The 22697-nt window shown below is 34.7% G+C and overlaps 1 protein-coding gene across 1 annotated transcript; it reads right to left on the reverse strand.

Moving 5' to 3' along the window:
- Nucleotides 1-1057: 1057 nt before the first annotated feature.
- LOC143614138 (LOB domain-containing protein CRL1-like) lies at nt 1058-2261 on the reverse strand. Its single transcript, XM_077087659.1, has 2 exons — nt 1599-2261; nt 1058-1485 (listed from the first exon to the last, which is right to left on the reverse strand). The coding sequence occupies exons 1-2, from the start codon at nt 1875-1877 to the stop codon at nt 1102-1104; spliced, it is 663 nt and encodes a 220-aa protein (XP_076943774.1). The 5' UTR covers nt 1878-2261; the 3' UTR covers nt 1058-1101.
- Between the last annotated feature and the right edge of the window lie 20436 nt (nt 2262-22697).

The following is a 22697-nucleotide window of genomic DNA, read 5'->3' on the forward strand; positions in this document are numbered from 1 at the left end:
CCTTTTGCTGCAAGTGTATGCAGGTCATGGATCGAAAAGCGAATGTTAGCACTAGTACTTCAGACTCAAACACCAACATGAAAACTTTTAACCAAGACTTGAAATTAACATATACACTCACCTGGAGACCAAAGCTGGTAATCATAATCTAGTTGAGGATTAAAACATCCAAAAGAAAAAAAAAACAATAGAAATCTTGAAGTAGAACTATAAGGAGTCCTATGATAATACTTAGGGTGATGGGAGTGGTTTTACCATCCCGATCATCTTGCTTCGGCCCCAATTGAGGCCGGGTGGTGTTCCCACTCCTGCCACCCAATATTCATCATCCATCCTAAAAGTCCACCCGTACCCACTCCATTTCTTCGTAATTTTGATCTTCACAGCGGGATGCTTTTGTGTCGATACCAAAGGCCGCCGGGGTGGTTTTCCCGGTGGTCCAAATGGTATCTTTCACCCTTTTAATTTTCTTTAGTAAACTACATGGAGTTCGCTTAGAACGTAGCAAACTACCAAGCTGAATCCAAAACCACATTACACACACACAGACATGTACATAGGCAGACTAAAATATTGTTATTTAAGAGACAGAGCAGTTAGACACAGCCCTGCATGTACTAATTCATACCTATGCTATAGCAAGATCCACCTTTCATAGGAGAACTTCATAAGATCTGAAAGTTATTCTATAAAAACAAAGATTCAGTTGTTGATCATATAAAAGGTAATAAGTAATTATTATATAAGCTAATAGATTAAAACATAGCTAGGTCATTAAAACATAGCTCACAATTTGTGACCCAAACTTTATAAACTAATATATTAAAGGGATCATATCCAAAGATACACAAAATTTAGGGTTTCCAAACTTATGAACATATTCTAGGGTTTACTAACTATTAATCTTATTTTATAATAGGACACAAAATGGGATATCTTGGATGGAGGTGGGGGCAAATGGTAAAGCAAATACCTAATTTGATAGAGTAACATAAACTATATATATATATATATATATATATATATATATATATATATATATATATATATATATATATATATCTAGCTGATCCCAAGCTGATCTTGATTATTATTTGGAAACTAATGGTGCATATAGCCAAAAGCAACCGAATGAAGATCTTCGGAATTCTCTGAAGCCCATTGGTTGTTGTGACTTATTTTCATGTCCAACGAATCAATGGAGTAATTTGATCCTTCTTGGAAGCTGGAAAACGATCCTTCTTCTTCCTTGAGAAATGAATTCTCGTAGTTTTCGCCCATGGAGTTGAAATTCATGATGTTGTTCATATTGTTGCTACTCGATTTTCGATCAAATTGGGGGATATTTATGCATGAATTTTCTAAATGTTGAAACCAAGTGTGCATATCTTGTGGAGGTGGAGGATAAGTTGAACTCGAACCATTGAGTACACTTTGAGCCGCTTGAGCTTTTAAAGAAGCTAGTTGGGATTGTAAGCTAACCACCTGTTAATTAGAATTAATTGGATTAATATATATAGCTAGCTAGCTAGGTAGCTATAGAATCAAGATTAGGGTTTCATTTTGATATATGTAGAAGAAGAGTTTATAATAATTACCTGTTGTTGAAGTGCGAAAATATGCGAAACGCAGCCATAAATGGGATCTTGAAGCCTTGCTTGAGCTTCATAAGCGATGGTAATGGCTGCTTCATAGCGACCGCTTACGGGTAAGTGAGCAAGAAGTTTGGAGACATTGCTTGCACCAAATACCCTATGAATGGCTGCAAAATGGGCAGGGCCTTGTTCATGGCAGAAATAAGGGGCAAAAACACAACCCCTTACACATTTTCTTCTCAAGAACTTGCAAGCACCACAAGGAGAACCTGATCCTGTCATCCTTAATGTTTAATTTTCAAGAAAATTTGATTCTTGAAATGTTTGATGATTAATTAGGAAATTGTGTTTAATTATTATGATCTTTGATGCAAACACTATCATCATGTATATAAACACAAGAGGGTGAGGGGTGGATCATATTGTTATGAATATTTTAACCACAAATGGTTCCCTTAATGGCATACAGTTGGTATTATTTAATTTCAATGAGAAAAAAAACAAAAATCTTTTTGCTAGTTCAGCCCACACCCAACCCAACCTCTTTTCTTAATTTGTTTACTTAATTTGTAATTCCCCTGTAAGATTCCATTTCAAAATCCTTTGAACAAAAGAGTCACTACCCTGCAATCATACATCCCATCCAATCCATACATACATCCGTGTATGCATGCATATAACATACATACATATATATATACACATACATATACTTGCATGCATGCATACGTACATACATTTGTGCATACACATCTTTTTATTATCTTTACAAGCTCAAAAGTACTAGGTCATGTGTTCATACATATTAACTTGTTTGATGAGTCATATATAATTATATATATACATATATATATATATATACAACACAACTATATATTACATGTGTATCTTCATCAAGACGAAGTAAAATGAGAATATTATGTTTGATTAGACCGGCCGTTGTGGGAGGCGTTATCACGCCATGGTCACCTCACCACATCTTGTTAAACCACAATAACCCCGGCGCCATTTTCTTCCCCTCACCTCCAACGCCATGGGGTTAACGTCCAAGAGGCTCAAAAGTTGGGGTCCACCCCCAATAATTAACAACCAATCACATTTTTTATATTTTTGTTTTTTTTAATATATAATTAAACCTTATTAACTCACAGCGCGCGTGTTAGAATGTTGGCTAGTTGAAGCACACCATTTACATGGTAGTGACACTGACATGCATAGCGTTGATGTGACTTTTTAACTAATCTTTGCTAGTTAAACCGCAACACGCAACCTTATAAAGAAAAACAACAAACTATACAATGCACATTAGTATACCGAAATTAATACACCTACAATTTAAGATAAAAATAGAAAGAAACTAATGAAAATATTGAAGACTCGACAAACAATACGATGCACATTATTAAAAGCTATTGGTTGAGGAATACGTGCAAAAATGAAAGTGTAGGCTGTTTTCATAGAATATATTAATATAAAATTAAAATATAAACAATTCAAATGTCTTACGAAAATTTGACCAAGACAACCTGTCACATGTTTAAGTTAAGTGTTATAATAAGTTAGAGAAATTTGATTTATAAAAATATTTAACAGTTTATTATAAGAAATATGGAAGTTTGTAAGTATTAAGCATTTTACAAGTCGGCCTTCCACTGTTTAGACAACATGTCCCATTATCTAGACATTCTATGACTATATATATCCAAGTCGTACAAGTCTATTAGACTCATACGAGTGTCAGATGTTTGGACAACACTATACGAGCCGTATATAAACATATACGACTCGTATATAAGTCAAAAGGAGTGATATAGATCTATATGACTTAATCTGCCTATACAATCTGTATACAATCATATGTACTCGTATTAGTTATTGCATCATGAGTACTATCAGTCTATATGCCTCATTATTGTATAATTTTTTTATTTATTAAAATTGTAACTTTTGATAGCTATATATCCATACGAGTTATTCATTTATAATGAACGACTTTGTTTGTTGTTGATACTTTTTATATATAATTATATATTTTTTTAATATAAGATAAACAATCAATGCATGTATTAAGACAAACACTAAACAAATAAGTTAAACAAAACTACCAAAATAAGTAAATATAAGTTTGATCCATAAAAAAAGGGCCACTAAAGTGTTCATGATCATGGTTGTGCCTGATATGGACATTGTTGTGGCGCTGAAGGTATCGGAACATCAAAACTATCAAGACGCGAATTCTCAGTCTACCACCCATAATACCACATCTACATGTCGTCCATCTTGTCTACACTAACGAGTGAGATGCTTGAGCGCCTCACCAACTCGATGGGGGGACTCTTGCAACTCTAACAACACGTTTGCAGCTCGGGCTGATAATGCTACTGAGGTGGCAATGCTCTAGCTGTTCTTGAGGAGACATACTGCTAAATCACTCCATCCTCCATAGAGAATCATAGACCGCCTAGAAAATCCGTAGAGCATTGTCGATAAACCATCATCTCATGATAAACTTGTGAGCATTGTCGTTCGAAACTTCACATTACCAATTTCAGCACAAAAGGCTACCAATGTAAGCTCCTCCATATTTACTCTGCCATTAAGAAATATTCAATTCTAGTCTTTCTTGATATGTATAAACCAGATAACTGAATATTTAGCTAATAATTAAAAATAGTCAGTTTTTCTCTTGCCATGACATCTAACTGCTACCCATGACGTAGTGGTCTAGTGTAATGCTTTTTGTCGCTTCATAAGTGTAGTGATAGGTTTGAATCCTTGCAAGTGCAAGGTTAGGGGTATTTTTAATGAAGAATATTTGTCGTTAAAAAAAAATATCTAATTATTGTTGTGCCCTTGTATTCGTCATCATGGCCGCATTTGAAGAAAAAAAACTTGATACCATGACATATGGCCTTTTTTTCAACCATTGGGTGATTACGTCGAAAAAAATCTCTCCATCTGTAGTAAGCACCCAATTCATCAAGACCTTTAGATCTTTAGAGAAACGAACAACCAAACAAAATACGATTTTGCTGGAAACGATAGTGTTAGATAATATAAACATAATGTCAAGATGTTACAGTACCTAATCGATAAAATCATTGATATCTTGCTAGAAAATTTACCACCTAATTGTAGATATTAATCGTCAAAACTTGACATCACTAACTAGTTTTGAATTGAAATTGATAATAAGTGTGTTGAAATGAATAAGAGGAAATGGGAACTGCACTAGTTTCATTGAATAGTTGTGCCGTGCCAAACAATTAACGGTGGAGCCTTGTATCGTGTCAAATAATTGACGGAATCTTGTATCGTGTTTAAAATCCGAGGTAATCTCATATCGTGTCACATAATCGATCACATGGTTGTTTATCATGTATGATAATCGGCATGGTTATCAAAGCAAACCTTCAAAGGCGTGCACGACTATGTGCTCATATAGCTCGTATAAAAAAAGAATCATATAGCCACCGATCTACATTTGGTTTTACACCTTTGAAGAATTGCCATGTATGAAATATTGTAGAAATCATATAAATCTAGATGACTCATACACATCACAACAAATTGTTGTTAGGTTAAAAGGATGTGCCTTTTTTTAAACCCCCCATCTATTACATAACATAAATTATGTAATAGTTTCTATTTGGTCCGAATAAAAAACTAACAAAGTTTAATAGAAAGTTAACCTGATTTGACATTAGGCTATTTATAAGAAAAAAAAAAGATAGATGTATAGGTAATAGGTGTGCCATTATCCAAAGTGCACAATAGGGTTTGTGCCACACTATTTAAATTGGTAACATGCATGTGATTTACAGTTTAATTAATACTATAGTTACTCTTTTGGGTGTAATAATGTAATAGAATATATGTAATAAACTTTATCACCATTACACCCTATGTCCGGTGACGGAGTTGGAAATTTTTTTCCTATGTGTGTGATATGTTTCCGTGCTTAGAATTATTTTCAACCGGTGGTATGTGGGTGAAAGAACATGCTTTAAGTGTTTGATATTGAGTGTTTTAATTGTTTGTGTGCATCAAACACGGGTATTTTGAGTGGTTTTATGATTACAGGTGTTTGGAGTTTAAAGGAACTAATTTGAAGTACTTATGAAGACAAGATATCAAGTTATGGATGGTGAGGAATCAAGTGACAGTAAAAAGGAAGCAATCGAGGGAGTTTGGAAGTCATTTGTGCGCGTTTAAAGTAAAATGGGCATGAGTTACGAGACCCATAATATATGAATTTTGGGTTTCTCGACGAGGCGAGTGTGAAAATGGAATAAAAAGGACCGTAAGACAGAAGCTCCTATCCGTAGCCTACGGGTTTTCCGTAAGCTACGGGTTCCCGACCGTAGCTTACGTCCTAGTCTGACGGGAATTTGATTTTTGAAGACTTATGTTCCATATTTAATCCCGTTTAAACCCTAATTCGATTATTCTTCATACCCTATCATATTGGGTTGATTTTGGAGTCTTTTTCCACCATACTAACACCTACCAATCATCATAATCATCCATGTTATCATTCGTTCAACAATCAATGAAGCTATTTAAGATTAAGATGCAAGGTTAAATCTTATGCGATCATCTCAGGGAGTAGGATTGTGTTTGTAGCTATACTTTTGGTATTCTAAACCTCGATATTGGATTTGGATTTGATTAACCATTCAGTAAGTTAACTTTTGATGCTTGTTTGTGCATTTAAATAGTTTTTGTAATTGAATGCTTTGAAGTTTTATCAGTTAGTTAATTTGTGGTCATCAACTTTTAGAATTAGGTTCTTAGAGTCATGGACCCGTTTATCTTTAACCATTAAGTCGATTACATTTATCAAACCCTAAAGCTTGTAATCAAATAGGTTATTATTCATCCAAACCAATTATTCGGATTAAATTTTGTCAATCAGTAAGGTCAAATATTTAGTCTTTTGACTATAGGTATAAACAAACGAGTTTTATAAATAGGTTTAATCAATTGGTCTAGTCTGCTTCACAACCTGAAACCTAGAGTTGGTTATTTTCTCATAATTGTTTACGACTAAAAGTAACAGTGTTTTCATTTAACAAATCATTCAAATCGCTTGACGACGCCTGTCCACTTAGTTTAATAAATTATGTGTTTGATTAGCACTTCTAATTGATTCCCTATGGATTCGATACCTTACTTGCCCTTGCTAGTAAATGTATTTTATAATTGTTTACGACAAAAAGTAACAGTCTTTTCATTTACCATTGACACCATTGTCATACCCCTCGCCAACAACTAATTTGGAGGGTACATGAATCTTACAACCGATGAGGTGCGCTGTTCCACGGTAGTGATATTTCCCTTCCACAATCCATGCGAACAACAATTATGGCAAAACTCTATGATTATATGTCTATATTAAAGGTCAACAAACATTATATCCATGAGTACCAGTTAGCAATACTTCTTTCGTTCACTATTCACTAAACTTTTAATATCTAACTATGGTTTCTTACTAAAAACAATATCAAGATTATCTATGAAGTTAAGCATCATAAAGAAAGAATATAACTCAAATAAAACGAAATCAAGATCAAAGATATCCTAGTGGGCCATATGGGTTTGAATAGTTTCAAGTACGGTTGTAAGCGGACCAACCGAACTTGATGAAACTTTGTTTGTGGTCGTCCATTAAGCTTTTATCAGACAAACATACAGTTCACAAACACTACCGAACAAAAATTCGTGTATGTGTCCATTCATTAAGGAATTAAGTTTGTTTGTGTCCGCTGTGTCCGTTCATTATTGTAAACGATGCTAATGGACTACCGAACACTAATAGACAAATAAACACCAATGAACACTAATGCATGTTACTGGACAAAAAAACATAAACATATCAAAATACTTAACATTAACACTAATGAACATTACACCACATGATATCTAAAAATATTTAACACTTAGCATAGTAACCAAACACATAATCATATCAATATATGTTTTGGAGTTCAAAATCCACAAACTTTTAGTGCTTTACAAGAAAAAAAACTTCAAATTCTTCATTCTCCAAGGAATTTCAACATACACAACACTATATATCGGACGTTACGGACGTAGTCGGGTGGACGTTCACGAAGACCATTCAACGAGCATGACATTTGTCCGTGTTTATCAGTAAAACTTACCAAACAATTTTTGTGTTCATGTCTGGTTCGCTTATTAAACGGACGAACATAAACAAACTTTCAACATAATGAACACGAACAAGGGTTTGTTCGTGTTCGTTCGTTTAGGAAAAAATGTGTTCACGAACACTTACCGAACGATATTTTGTGTCTGTGTTTGTTCATTAAGGAAATTAATGTGTTTACGAACGGTTCACGAACACAAATAAAATCGGCAGAGCCTAGAGATTAAGACCGATGTATTCATCCATGTGAATAATGAAAACATGTAAATGAATTGAACGAACACGGACAAGGGCATGTTCCTGTTCGTTCATTTAACTTTAAACGGACACGAACACTTAATCGAAAAATAGTTGTGTTCATGTTCGCTTATTTACAAATGAACATTTGTCTTCGTTTGTTTAAAATCTAAACGAATATAACTGAACAAAGATAAATGAAAACACTTAAACTGAACACAAATTAACAAATATAAAACTTAAGTATATGACTCATTCAAATAATATTTAATTATTTTTTATTAATACATAAACACACAAATAAACAGACAGAATGAACATAAATAAACGAATATTAAACGAATGTTTATGAGCATAAATGAACGAACGGAACATGTGTTCATGTTCGTTCGTTCAATTAAACAAACATAAACGAACTTCTCGCTGAACAGTTTATCGAATGTTCAGTTCGTTTACAGCCCTAGTTTCAAGATTATGCTACAACAATGGAAAACTTTATAACATTGTTTTACTATAGGTTATGTTGGTAATTTTAGTGTTATCAATATCTTTATAGTAAAAGTGGATTTACTTAAGACTTAAGACCAAATAAGAAATATGAGCAAATATTGATATAATTTATACGACTAGGGAGTAAACATTCTTCAAAATAGTTTTGATTACTTGCGTCATAAAACCTCAAAAGGGCCCTAAGAGTATTCACATAATGAACCCTATAATTATCCCTATACCCAATTTTGATAGAAAAAAAATTATAACCTCATCCACAAATTTTATGGTAACTTACATTCAACCCCAAAATTAGTTGCTTATCAAATTTTTAAAAATGGTTGCAAGTTAAAGAAAAATAAAAGGTAATGAAAGTAAAATAAATAAGTATTATTTAATTCAATAGAGCATATATATGAGGAATGAGATGTGAGAGGTTTTTTTAAAATGATCATATTTTAGAAACAAGTGCTTTTTTAAGTTAATTTATATGGATAAGAAAGCTATTGTGCATGCTATAAGGGGTGAAGCCCTTAATTGCCTAAACCACGAGGGGTTGGTTCAGATCAGTGCATGATGAGGGTCGAATGAGCTAAGGTCATGGTCAGGCCGCACTAGAAGTTGTTTCATATTTGCATGATTTGTTAAATTTTGTATAAAAATGATCAACATTAGGAACTGATTTTCAGTAATAGTTACTACATATTATTAGTGGTAACTAAGATTGGATGAAACTCGTGGCAAGTGAGATCAGTGGTAAGTAAGTTCATTACTATATGCTTACTATATAAATAGTTACTAGAAGTAGTTGTAACTATGAGCAGTAATCAGTAATAACAAATGAAAACACTACACTGATAATTGTCTATTTCACGAGTATATGCTACGCTTCTAAAGAAATTTTGTAACGGTTCGCTCTGATATATAGAAAATAGGTTGGTTTGTTTAGGCAAGAATTCTCAATTTCATTTTCACAATATATATTCTCATTTTTGCATTACAAACTTTATGTCTTATCCGATTATAAATATTGTATACTTGAAATGTTTTAATGTGAAAGTGAGACAACATGACTAGAAAGTTATCCTGAACATATTTTTGAAATACAATATTTTCAAGTTATTTGGATTTTCAAGATTTACGATGGGTTCAAGCAACGCTTAGATTATAAGGTTAATGGATTAAGATGAGTGCATTTTCGTAAACTTATATGCCCTTGTTTTATTACACGTACATTTTGGGATGGGGTACAAAGTTATTGTGTTTTTTAAATGTTAATACGCACCCAAAAGAGCGTGTTAGATGTGTGTTAGTCTAAATACGTATTCATACATAGAGCCATAGAGGAAATGATTTGGGATTAAAGGTGTGGCCATCGGTACAAAAAGCATCGTCATATAAATTTGGGTTTAAGTTCTTTGGCTGATATCTCCTTTGTAGACCATTAAGTTTATCTTGATTTGTGTTGGGTGATTATTAGCCTAATTGGGCTTCTTTAGTTAGATTAAATAGTTGGAGGCTTAATTTCTTTTGCTGTTCTTAGTTTATAAATAATATGTATATTGCGTTCCCAATTGTTTGTAAAAGAAAAAATTACCGCTCTCATTGGGCAGGGTTTTCATGAAGTTTTGGTTCTATAGAGATTGTTAGGGTTTTTAATTAATAACCAAACTCAATAACCAAACCGAATTAATAATTGGATTTTTAATCGTATGAAGTTCGAGTTTGGTTAAAATAGTTTTACTTGCAAACTTTTAACTAGTTGGGTTTATTTTGTCAACGATTTAGTTTATTTATAATCTTTTAAATGCCTAAAGATATATATTTATCTTGTAATATAATATTCTTTTAACTAACGAACACATATTCTCTGTTCTACACATAATCTATTCTTAAAATCACCACACTCACACTTTACACTTTGTAGGATTTGAACTCAGACACCCACAATTAGATTTATAATATTTGAATTTGAATGTAGTTAAATTTTTTTTTTGTTTTGACTTGAATTTAATATCAAAAACTCATACCATTTGCAATGCATTTCATGGAATTTTTATTTAAAACGCGCATAACCACCAACATAACAACATCAACATTCTTCCTATAAGATTTTCTACAATCTTAAAATTTACATTTATTTTTATTGCCTATTTATCTATTATAAAATTACTTAGGTTTTCCATATCATGTATATATTACATGATATTTATAACATGAAATATACCACATGATAATTAAAGAGGTAATGACCATTTTCGTCCTTATGGTTTGCTACTTTTACCACTTTAGTTCAAAATTTGAAATTTTGTCAATTTAGTCCTCATAGTTTTAAACATTAGCCAATTACGTCTCACCCGTCTAACAACATCCAACTATGTCGTTAGTTTAAGGGTATTTTTGTCTCTCACTTTTATTTTGAGTTAATGGTCATTTTCGTCCCCGTGGTTTGATACTTTTGTCACTTCAGTCCAAAGTTTGAAATTTTGTCAATTTAGTAATCATAGCCAGTTATGCCCCCCCCGGTCTAACAGCATTCAACTATGTCGTTACTTGGTTATCACGTTTCCTTTAACTGAGGGTCATAAATGTCTTTTTATACATTACGTGAGGGTATAATCGTCTTTTTAGATGTAATCAATACCGTTTAGCCATCTATAACCCTAAAGTTCGACAAATTCAAAAACAACACCACGATTTAAAGAACACACAACTGATTTAGTGTATCGATTTCTAGAACAAACATGGAAATGTGTGATATTCGATCTCCTAATGTTGATTTTGACTTAGATGTTCGCTACGATATGTTAATCTCAAATATTCGTTTGGATGCCGTTAGACGAGGGGACTTATTACTTTGTTCGCTACAATATTCAACCTCACATAGTTGGATGTCGTTAGACGAGGGGATATAAATGGCTATGAGGACTAAACTGGCAAAATTTCAAACTTTAGACTGAAGTGGCAAAAGTATCAAACAACAAGGACGAAAATGACCATTAACTCCTAATAAAAAGGAGAAAGACAAAAATACCCTTTAACTAACGGCATAGTTGAATGTCATTAGACGGGTGGGATGCAATTGGCTAATGTTTAAAACTATGAGGACTAAATCGACAAAATTTCAAACTTTGGACTGAAGTGACAAAAGTAGCAAACCAAGGAACGAAAATGGCCATTAACTCATAATTAAAACATAAAATATATTTTAATATTTACAAAATTTATAAGTTTTACAATTTCTTAAAAAAAATAAAAATTATTCTTATAAATACGATCTTTTTCAACTTTTATGAATTAAACATCCCTTAAATTCTATTAAAAAAGGAAGGACAAGAAGAAAATTGTAAAACATAAGTTCGTATTAAAAATTATTTTCCATCAACCTAACAACCTCCATTTACTCAAAAACGCTCACAAATATAGTTGCACAGTGCGGTTTCTGTTCTATAGGCGCATGCCCATCCATCAATGTGCCAGTGACATTTTAGGCATTCGGATGTGTGCCTATTGCGGCCTTGCGGGTGCCTTAAATGTACTACTAACATTGTTTAGAAACAATGTATGCTACAAATTCCCTAAACAGCAATGGTGTAATTAAATGCTAGGGTGCAAAATATTTGAGGGCCCTAGCACCATTAAAATTTAAAAATTGTACACTTTGCCGACTAAATTGGGCCATATCAACATTAAAAATTAGAAACTTTACATTTTGTCGATCAAATTGAGTAGTAACGTGTGTACTTTGTGCTACTATACATGCTTTCTAAATGCAAAAATGAACACAATAAGGATTAAAGATAAGAAAAAGAAATTGCTTGAAAAGGTGTTAAGGAATATGACCTATAATATAAACAAAATCGATTAATTAAGATAAACAAGTTGAGATTGTCTTCTTAAAGAACAGCTTAACAACAATGTTTTCATCAAAGGTGGTAATCATGTTCTTCAACCAAATTTGTCATGGCTCGGTTTTGTTGGTCCATCAATAGACAACTAATTTTCCAGGTATAGAGAATAAATGATCATACAAAGATTCTAGAGGTAAAATTGAAGGTCGTTTTTTTTTCTCTCTCAGTTATGTAAATGAATAAAATATAATATTTTGTGGATTTAAAATATAGAAAACGGTGAAGAAAGAAAAATATAGTATTCTCTTAATTGATGTTTTACATGGGTGAGTTCAAGCTAGAACCCGTAGAGTCTATTCTAACATTAGCAAATTAGTGGAATTCTCAAGATGAAGGCCGACAGTTAGGTCATATTGCATATGTGGTATAATGTGGCGGGTTTTCGGTTCCATTTTTGGGAGTTTGTTCTCGAATTTCTTCTCTTGGTTTGTAATTGTGGTTTTGTTTCGTGTGTTTTTTCATATGTTTCTTGCTTCTAGTCTTGTTTTGTGTTTGAGGGTGTTTTCTTGGATCAGTTTGTAATTATGTTTTGTTTTGTCTAGTTTCTTACTAGCTGTTTTTTTAATATAACTTTGGTTGTTAAAAACCAGTAATCAATCAGAACGTATGTTTAAGCGTTTTTAAGTTCGACAGGTATAATCAAATTCTTGAAAGCACTACTAAAGGCATCTACGATAGGATATGATGCTTACGAACGAAGCAACAATAGAGTTGCCATCTTTCTCTCCTCCTCCATTATAGTGGTCTCTATATGTAGGAGTTGTGTACGCAATGATTTCTTTTTCCATATTATCTTCGCATCAGATGTCACATCGACAACGAACACTTAGGCCATGTGTAGTGGAGGGGCTATAATTGGGGGCGAATTGTGACACGTGACGCTCAGTCAGCATGGAGTGGAAATTTGTTTTTGGGGTGTAATGGTGTAGGGGCTACAAGTTGGGCTCACAGTGTGTTTTTTTATTATTTTCTTTTTATAACTAAACTAATTAAATAAAAACCAATTTATTTAAATAATTAAATAAAAATGCATTAAAATTAAAAAAAATACAAAAAAATTAAAACAACATAACAAATAATGCATTAAAATTAAAAAAAATACATAACTAAAAATATTAAAAAACATAACTAAATAACATACTAATATCCATAATATTTGCGCATTTTTTCAATTCGGTGTCGTTGCAATAATGCGGCCTCTTCGTGTGACCCGGCCGCTTTGAGGGATTCGTATTTTTCACTCAATTCCCGCAATTCCAACATTTGGTCAATCTTTTCGTGTTGTTTGTTGGTTTCGTTCATGACATCGTTGAGTTCCTCGACTTTTTTTTTGTTTTTTTGATGATTTCTCTCATGGTAGCGGCGACTTTCACGAGTGTCGGTTGGTTGGGGTTGTTTGTAGGATTCATTTTGCTAAATTTTTGAAGAATTTGGGTATGAATTGTGTATAAAATGGAGAAGAAGAGTGTATGTTTATATATATATATATATATTGTTTAAATTAAATAGTATTTTTTTTTATATTTGACCGTTGATTAACGGTCATAATAATATTATATTATTATTTTTCACACAAACACGGTGACAATCTAACCCCGCCCCCGCCCCTAATCACCCAAATATCGCCCCGGGGGCGGGGTTTGCGCCCCTCGTCGCCCCTCATCGCCCTCAGTTGTAGCCCACTACGTTTGGCCTTATGGATAAAATCATTGAACACGCACTTAACAAGTTGGAAGTTAAAAATAATAAGGATTAGAAATGCTATTTTCAAAAATGCTAACATTAATAAAGGTGATATCTATAATATATATAAACGAAGATCCAAAAATCCTAGGTGTCGTGATGTGGTCGCTCCGCCTTTTTTTGGAGTCACCAGATTTGCTTGATTTTTAAATGGAGGTTTCTCATGCATTTGACCCGAATTCATGGGTATGGATCTTACCAAACCCAGATATTCCTTAAACGGGTTATAACATCTCATTAAAAAAAATTATTCTCACCAAATTATTGATGTAAAAATCCTATAAAATAGGATATACTAAAAATTAATATCTTAATTATTTTAAAAAAATATATATATCTATATATATATATATATATATAAATATAAATTAAAAAACCAATTTTATTGGTAAAAAAAATAAACGGGTCTTGGGTCTCAAACCATATGTATATTATTAACTTTCATAAATATTATTTATAATTAAAAAAACTAATTTTATAGTAAAAAAATAAACGGGTCTTGGGTCTCATCAAAACATATAGCCTTAAACCGGGTTATTAACATCTCATTTATTTATGAAACAATTTATCACCAAACCATAAGTATATTATTAACTTTGATACAATAAGAAAAATATAAATTCAAAAAATAAATAAATATTAGAACAAACAATATAAAACAACCCCCGTAATACGAGAGATAAAAACTAGTTATTATAATAATCCTAAATCTTAATTATTCCTTCTTTTTGTCCCCAATATTACTCGTCCTTTCCTGGTGAAGTGGCCAACAAGTATACGTATGGAAATAGTGTGTAAAAAATTAAGAAAGAGATAATGGTTTCCAGGAGGGAATATTTGCATGAGATAATTAACCCCGTAATTAATAGGTTGTTTTAACGTCCAAATTAATTAACCTTCTAGTAAACTAGATTAGGCTTGTCATTACCCTAGCTACGTAGCCTAATAAACAATTATCCCAATCTAAAGTTTTAACATGCAACTATAAGTGAAGAGTAGCTAGTGGATACTTGGTACGGCCAATGTGTTTTAGCTTAACTGGTATTAGATGAGAAGTGGACATATGAGATGGATACCGTAAGGTTTTAAGTTTGAATTTGATCCCAACCAAGTTTTACTGCAGTGAGAGATGACGGGTTTTCCCTGAAAGATGAGTTGGGCTGGCTCGGGCTACCCAAGGTTGTCTACAATCAAGGGCCTATATGATTGCCTTGTACCATTGGTTATCTTGAGGTTAGGTTTTATTTGTTGATCGTTAAAAAAATGTAGCTAGTGGGTACGATCTGGGAGCCTGGTTGTGCCACATGTATTAGGGTTATAGTTAAATTTTTAAAAAAGTATATATGGTTAAAATAGGTACTATTGTGATCAATTCCATTGGGAGAAAAAAACTTTCAATACTGATAAAACTTATTTTTGAAGATATAAATATATAAACTACTAGTAAATACTTTAAAAAAGATGAAATAGAACCTGGTTTCTTCGTAATATCGGGGTAATATAATTAACTTATTAAGACAGATAGTTTTCGGTTCCTTCGTAACAAAAAAATATTTGATATGATGGTTTAACTAATCAATTTTAAAATAATATGTAAACTAAATTAATAAAAATATATTAAGACAAAAAATACGTGAGGAGTAAATTTTTATTAGTTTAGAAAATTATTTGTTGTTAGAACTAAAAACTCAATGGGCAACGGCTCCAAAGAACCGTCACAGCGTCACACTCGGCGTGCCTGTGTGCCTTAGTGCCCCTATAATCCGTCGCATAACGGTGGTTAGTGTTCTAGCTGCCTGGTGTTGTAGCAAGGGGCATCACTTCATTACCTCAATACAGTTAGTCTAACACATAGCCTAATTTGTGACAAATTTTAAGTGTGATTTTAATATTTTAGGTTTTCATAAGCACATGACAATAAACCAAATTGTACAAGATTAAATAAAACATTTAAAGTAGACATCCACCAAATATATATTTTTTTCATTATTAAATTAGTTTTGTATATTAATATAATTAGCACCCCGACCAAGTTGAAATTGGTACAGTAACTTAAAAGTTGTTATGATGCCATTATCTCAAAAGAAATGAATTAGGTTTAGGGCAGTACATATTGTCCGTCGATCCCTATATGTTAGTTTGGTTTAATGTTTTTTTTTAAGTATTTTTAAATAGGTTAATTTCTTATTATATAATTCATTGGTTTTACCCACCTTCATTTAAAACAATAATTGATAAAAAGTTATCTTAAAACTTTGACAATGTTATAGTAAAAAATTTATGTAACTTCATTGATTGTTGAACAGTGAAAATTAGATCGGTAATGCTAGTAAAACCTGATTGTTTTTTTGTAACCCGACCAAAACAACTTGATAGTAGAAACAAACTATGGTTCACAAAAATGAATCCGTGTATAGCAATTAAAGGTTAAAGATAAAGCCAAATGATGTAACTTAGATTGGGTTACTTTGTGTTCATGTAATATTTTTAGAGTAATTTTTATTTTTGTGTCATCTATAGTTTATGTCTCATAGCCCTTTCATTATAAAATGAAACTTTTGAGTGAACCATTGATGTTTTAATTTGATTATGATTATTGTGTTTCTCCCTAGTTTGAGCATCCACAACGGGTCTTATGTGAACCTATCCGTTTCTCAAGAACTACAACTCACACAAACTTCCCCCACTATGGCACTAGCTCACCACTTTATCCATCTGAGCACCCCCCCCCCCCCCCACCCACACACACAAACCAAGCATGTGAGTCACCCCTCACACACATAGATATTATAGTTTTAATAACTTATTAACGAAATTTGTAGAGATTTTGTGTTATAGAAAAATAAACAATGTTTTTTAATGAGGTTTGGAATCTAACGTGGAGCTGATGTAGCAATTTATTAACGTTTTGTATGCTCTTCTATATATGTTTGTTCTGGATTGTTTCTAGCTTTTTGCTAGGACCCTTTGTTTACAAATCAAAAATCTAGCAATCATATATATTAACTATTAAGGGACATTGGCAAAACCAAAGCCAGATTAACGTTGTGTTCCTAAGTTTCACTTAAAGAAAAAAAGAAATGAAAAGAAATAGATGGAAATATAAAGGTTAAAACAATTTCGTTAAGTTAATTCAGGAACACCGCATAAAAGAGATTTGTCGTTCAAAACTATTAAGGGACGAAACCAAAAGTTATTTATACTAAAAGGGCCATTGATGTAAATTGATCACTTCAAGTCCCGACACACGTGACACATAAATTCGCTGATCTAACTTCCCACACGAGTGGCGCCTCACATAAATTCTTCTGCCTATAATGCACACGTGTGGCATTATATAATACTAGATTTAATGTATTTTTTAAAAGGCTTTTATAAATTATAATACTAGAAAGTAGATACTCTCCCCTTGCCAACTCAACGACTACAAATCCCCCATTTTTCATGAAAGAATATTACAAAGCATCATAGTTGTGAAACTAAAATAAATCTACGGAGATTTAACCCGCATGCTATGGTGAGGACGCGTCTAAAATTTGCTAGGTATCAATTTTACAAATTACGAAGGATACAAAAGTTAGAATATGACCAAAATAACAAATTACAACACTTCATAGCCATATTTTCAAATAAAAGAAGCTAAGTTAAAACAACCAAGTGGATAAGAGTAAGAGTACGACATCTCTCAGTTTATAATAATCTAAGTGTAAGTATGCAGCTTGCATTCCGTCTAAGATCTTCTCCACTGGCCACTTTACTAATCTGAATGTTGATTGATTTCTTGCTTTTCATAGTAACCAACAAATGGTATGAACATTGTGATCAATTTCATGTCAGGTAATAAACTTTAGACTTTGTCGGTAACAATAGTCTGTTGATGCGCTTCAATGGTCATAATGTAGTAGTGTGCCAATCGAAAGGGTGGCATTGGTTGATTTTGAGATGAGGGACGAGGACGAAGGTCAATATAGAAGAGGAGGACGAGGACGAGGACTTGAAGAGGAGATGAATAATATTATGCTAATGCTATGCAGAATTAATAAAAAAAATCCATCTCAATTAAAATTAATTGAAGATGTATTAAAGTGATACATCACAGCCTAGCATAGGATAAATATGAGCAACATCTCAATTAATTGTCTCTTATCCTTTTTTCCCTCGAGTATATCTCTAACAAAGAGAGAAGCTATTTTAATTCCTTGCATATGAGATCATCCATTACAAGTTACAACACATGGATTTAACCCTACAACAAAGTAAAGTGCTTTAGAAAGTTGATTATTTAAGCACCTTAAGGTTGTCTTTAGTGTTTTCTTAAATGCATGTATGTATGTTATAAGGACTTTAAAAAGCTTTTAAAGTGTTGTTATCCTTTTGATGCTTTCATAAATCCTTTTGACAGAAATAAAAAGTAACACAATCAATAGATGAATTATAAGAAGCATGGGGTTTAGAACTTTGACTTGGTCCCTACCAATCTTAAATGAGAAAATAATTAATAAAAATAATTATTTTGACTAATTAGTTAAATAACATAACCATTATTTTGTATACTAAAAAAATATATCATTTGATTTTTCTTATCATGTTTCAACCAAACATAAACTTCCACATAGAACACCCTACTAGGCCTGCACAATAGATTCTGTCTTGACGCAACATATGTTCATTTGGCACAAAAAGAATGGATTTTCTGTGCCAAGATTGAAAATATTTCATGCCAAGACTAAAATATTAGTGAAAATCATACCCAAGAGCACGAATACGGAACAACTCATCCTGCTTATTATAACTCTTAACACACTAATTACATGCCCCTAACCATCTATTTATACTAATTAACTTCCTAAAGATACTATAACTAAGCTCCAACTTGGTAAACTTTCAAACGAATAAGATAAGCATACAGATTATATACTAACCGATAACCAATGGCGAAGCTTGGACTGAGGCACCGGGGGGGGGGGGGGGGGGCGAGCTCAAAATGTATACAAAATTTCACAAACGAGGGAGGGTCGGACAAAAATTTTCGGCCAAAAAAGGCTAAACTTACACTACGTAAAAAAATTTTCGGCCGATAACGGGTAAATTTACACTACTGCGCAAAAAAACAGGGGGGGCCGGGGCCACCCCTGGCCCCAATAAAGATTCGCCTCTGCCGATAACGCTAATCATTTAAATTATTACTTAAATTCTAATTAACTAAACTCTTTCTCTTAGCCCATCAACTTTTTCGATAACTCATTTCAGGATTAACTTCTGTCACACCAAAAAACACTCGTCAAGTACCATTTGATTTGCAAAATTTTAAAAGTCAATGCTATTTTGTCAATCTTACTAGTCAAACTAACCAATTTTAATGTTTTGTCGTTTTAAATAGCTATTGATAGCAAGTGTGTATAAATGTATTATATATGTTTTTGCAAGCTATTAACTTATTATATGTCACTTGTGAGTTGTGTCGCATGGAAGTATGTTGAGTAAGGAGAAAATAATTAGGTGACGTGTGTGTGTGTGTTTTGATGCCAAAGGACTGGTCAAACACCCGACAAACACAGTTGCACGTGGGCCCGGTGCACGTGTATTGGATGATTGCTTATGTATCTAACCACCTTTCATTAAATGTGTCTTTATTTATATACTTAATAAAATAATTACTCCATTATAGTATATTCGTTCTCTCATAATCGCCAAGAGACATTATTAAATATTTCCATTTTCTAAATTAACTTTTCTTCATTATAATGTATAAAGTCCCAAACATACGTTATAGTCTCTTAGACCCCTCGCTATGGGGCGCTAAGGAGGAAGAAGGCGAGCGCCGATGGGCGCTCAACACCACCAAGGGGCACCCTTGGTTGTGGGGCGCCAGTGCTGAAGGTGGTTGGGACACCGGACGAGGATGGGGCTTTGATGGTGGGGCCCTCTCTTTCTCTATCTCTCTCACACACACATACATACATATGTATATATATAATGGGCGTCCTTACTATAGCGGAGCATTATTGGATGAGACTTCGATGCTCCCTGGTGCTTACGTGGCGCTGACGTGACACGGTAGAGGGGCTTTAAAGCCCCACCATAGAGGATAGCCTTATAAAACGTAATATATACTCTCTTGTGGTGCCTTGGAGAAGGACAAGCACCTACTTGTACTCTCACCGATGTAATTAATTGGATCGAACAAACACGACAGCAACTTCGAGATGTGACTTTTTTATTTTAGTAGAAAGAACAAAAACCATACTGAAGAAACACTAAGTGAACCCACGGGCAGATTATAGATAATCTGGGGGTTAAGTAATGTTTCCCACGAGGATGAGGTCCAGCAGAGAAGTTTGTTCTTCTGGAGACCTCCAAAACAGACACCGTAAGCTCGTCACTGAGAAGGGGGGGTTCCTTCTTGTGACCACCCTCCGGCGTGAGAATCAGACTAGATTGCTCTGAATATAAGTGTATATTAAGAGATTGCTAGATAAGATTGAGATATCAGATGATGTCCTTACCATTCCAAGGTGTTGGAGTATTTATAGCCGAAGGTAGGTTTCCTAGAAGGTACAGCCGGCTGAATAGTAATCCTGTTCCACCAACAGTGGACTACGCACAGGCCATGCTGGTTGGTGGATAGGCTACGGCCAACAGTAAAGGTCGGCTGTATACTGTTCCTTTACTGCCGGCTACGCACTGTTCCACCAACTGCAGGCTGCGCACGTCCCCTCGTAAGGGTTGGTGAGTAGGCAGCGGCTAATAGTGACAAACAGTACTAGAGGGTGCTCCTCCTCGTATTGTTGTCGGTGAGCTGTCACCCTGTGATTGGTTCATGGGCTGCTCTGGTCAAATTGTCTGTTCCGCCCATACCTTAGTAGGTATAGTACGAAAGACCTTCCAGAAGCATACGGACTGGCTCATTTAGGCGGGAGTATTCCCGCCTTGCTCATTCCTTCATGTGACTACTGAAGTGGCTAATGCTTTGTGCGTGTAGCCTTGCTGTTAGTGCGGGTAGCCTTCCCTGATGGCTTGTATCCGCAGCTGCAGGAACAGGCGGGGTACTTCACCATTGGGAGGCTTTCCCTGCGGGTACAGCTGGCGTACTGCGCGTAAGGTTCTTTGAGCATGGTGGGTCCTGCTGGAGCAGTTGGTCATTGCGCAGACGTCCCTGTTCAAGGTGAGTCTTGCGGGTCCAACTGGGCTCTGCTGGGACCTACCTCTTCAAGTCCCCCCAGTCCAATGTTCTTCTCATGAATTATTAATAAGTGAGGTGAACTTTTGGACTTAGCAAGGGGTTTTGAAAAGGGGTTTAGTTTTTAGGTTTTCCGTGGTGATTCTTCCCGCGGTTTTCCTGATGTCACGCAGAAATTCCCGACTTTTCTGCCTGATCTTTGGGTGTGAAGCGGGTAGGTTTGTAACCTCCTCGCACGTCAGGAGCGTTGAGTCCCACTTGTGTGGATTCTCCATGGGGTCTTGGTAGTTTTCAACATAGTGATCAATTATGCTAAAACCACCGATTCCATCTTGGAGTTTCAAACAATATAGTTCTCGACGTTCCCGTCGTGCGGGGATGTTATTCCCGTTTCCGCAAGCATGGCCCAGAAGCTCCTTCTTGGTTTGAATTCCCTGCAGAGTGCTAAGTATGTGAAGGGTTTTGCCTTGACACTGTACCCGCACTCGTCTTACGGTTACTTTACTTCCAAGGTATTCTTGGCTTCAATTCCCTGCGGGTGCTAGGTATGTGAAGGGTTTTGCCTTAACACTGTACCCGCATCCGTCTTACGGTTACTTGGTTGCCAAGTTATTCTTGGCTTCAATTCCCTGCGGGTGCTAGGTATGTGAAGGGTTTTGCCTTAACACTGTCCCACGAATGGCGCCAATGAAGAAACACTAAGTGAACCCACGGGCAGATTATAGATAATCTGGGGGTTAAGTAATGTTTCCCACGAGGATGAGGTCCAGCAGAGAAGGTTGTTCTTCTGGAGACCTGCAAAACAGACACCGTAAGCTCGTCACTGAGAAGGGGGGGTTCCTCCTTGTGACCACCCTCCGGCGTGAGAATCAGACTAGATTGCTCTGAATATAAGTGTATATTAAGAGATTGCTAGATAAGATTGAGATATCAGATGATGTCCTTACCATTCCAAGGTGTTGGAGTATTTATAGCCGAAGGTAGGTTTCCTAGAAGGTACAGCCGGCTGAATAGTAATCCTGTTCCACCAACAGTGGACTACGCACAGGCCATGCTGGTTGGTGGATAAGCTACGGCCAACAGTAAAGGTCGGCTGTATACTGTTCCTTTACTGCCGGCTACGCACTGTTCCACCAACTGCAGGCTGCGCACGTCCCCTCGTAAGGGTTGGTGAGTAAGCAGCGGCTAATAGTGACAAACAGTACTAGAGGGTGCTCCTCCTCGTATTGTTGTCGGTGAGCTGTCACCCTGTGATTGGTTCATGGGCTGCTCTGATCAAATTGTCTGTTCCGCCCATGCCTTAGTAGGTATAGTACGAAAGACCTTCCAGAAGCATACGGGCTGGCTCATTTAGGCGGGAGTATTCCCGC

This window comes from Bidens hawaiensis, unplaced genomic scaffold, assembly GCF_021521415.1.
Source record: "Bidens hawaiensis isolate Kalapana, Puna unplaced genomic scaffold, B.hawaiensis_p1.1 tig00039052_1, whole genome shotgun sequence".
NCBI classification, from domain to species: Eukaryota; Viridiplantae; Streptophyta; class Magnoliopsida; order Asterales; family Asteraceae; genus Bidens; species Bidens hawaiensis.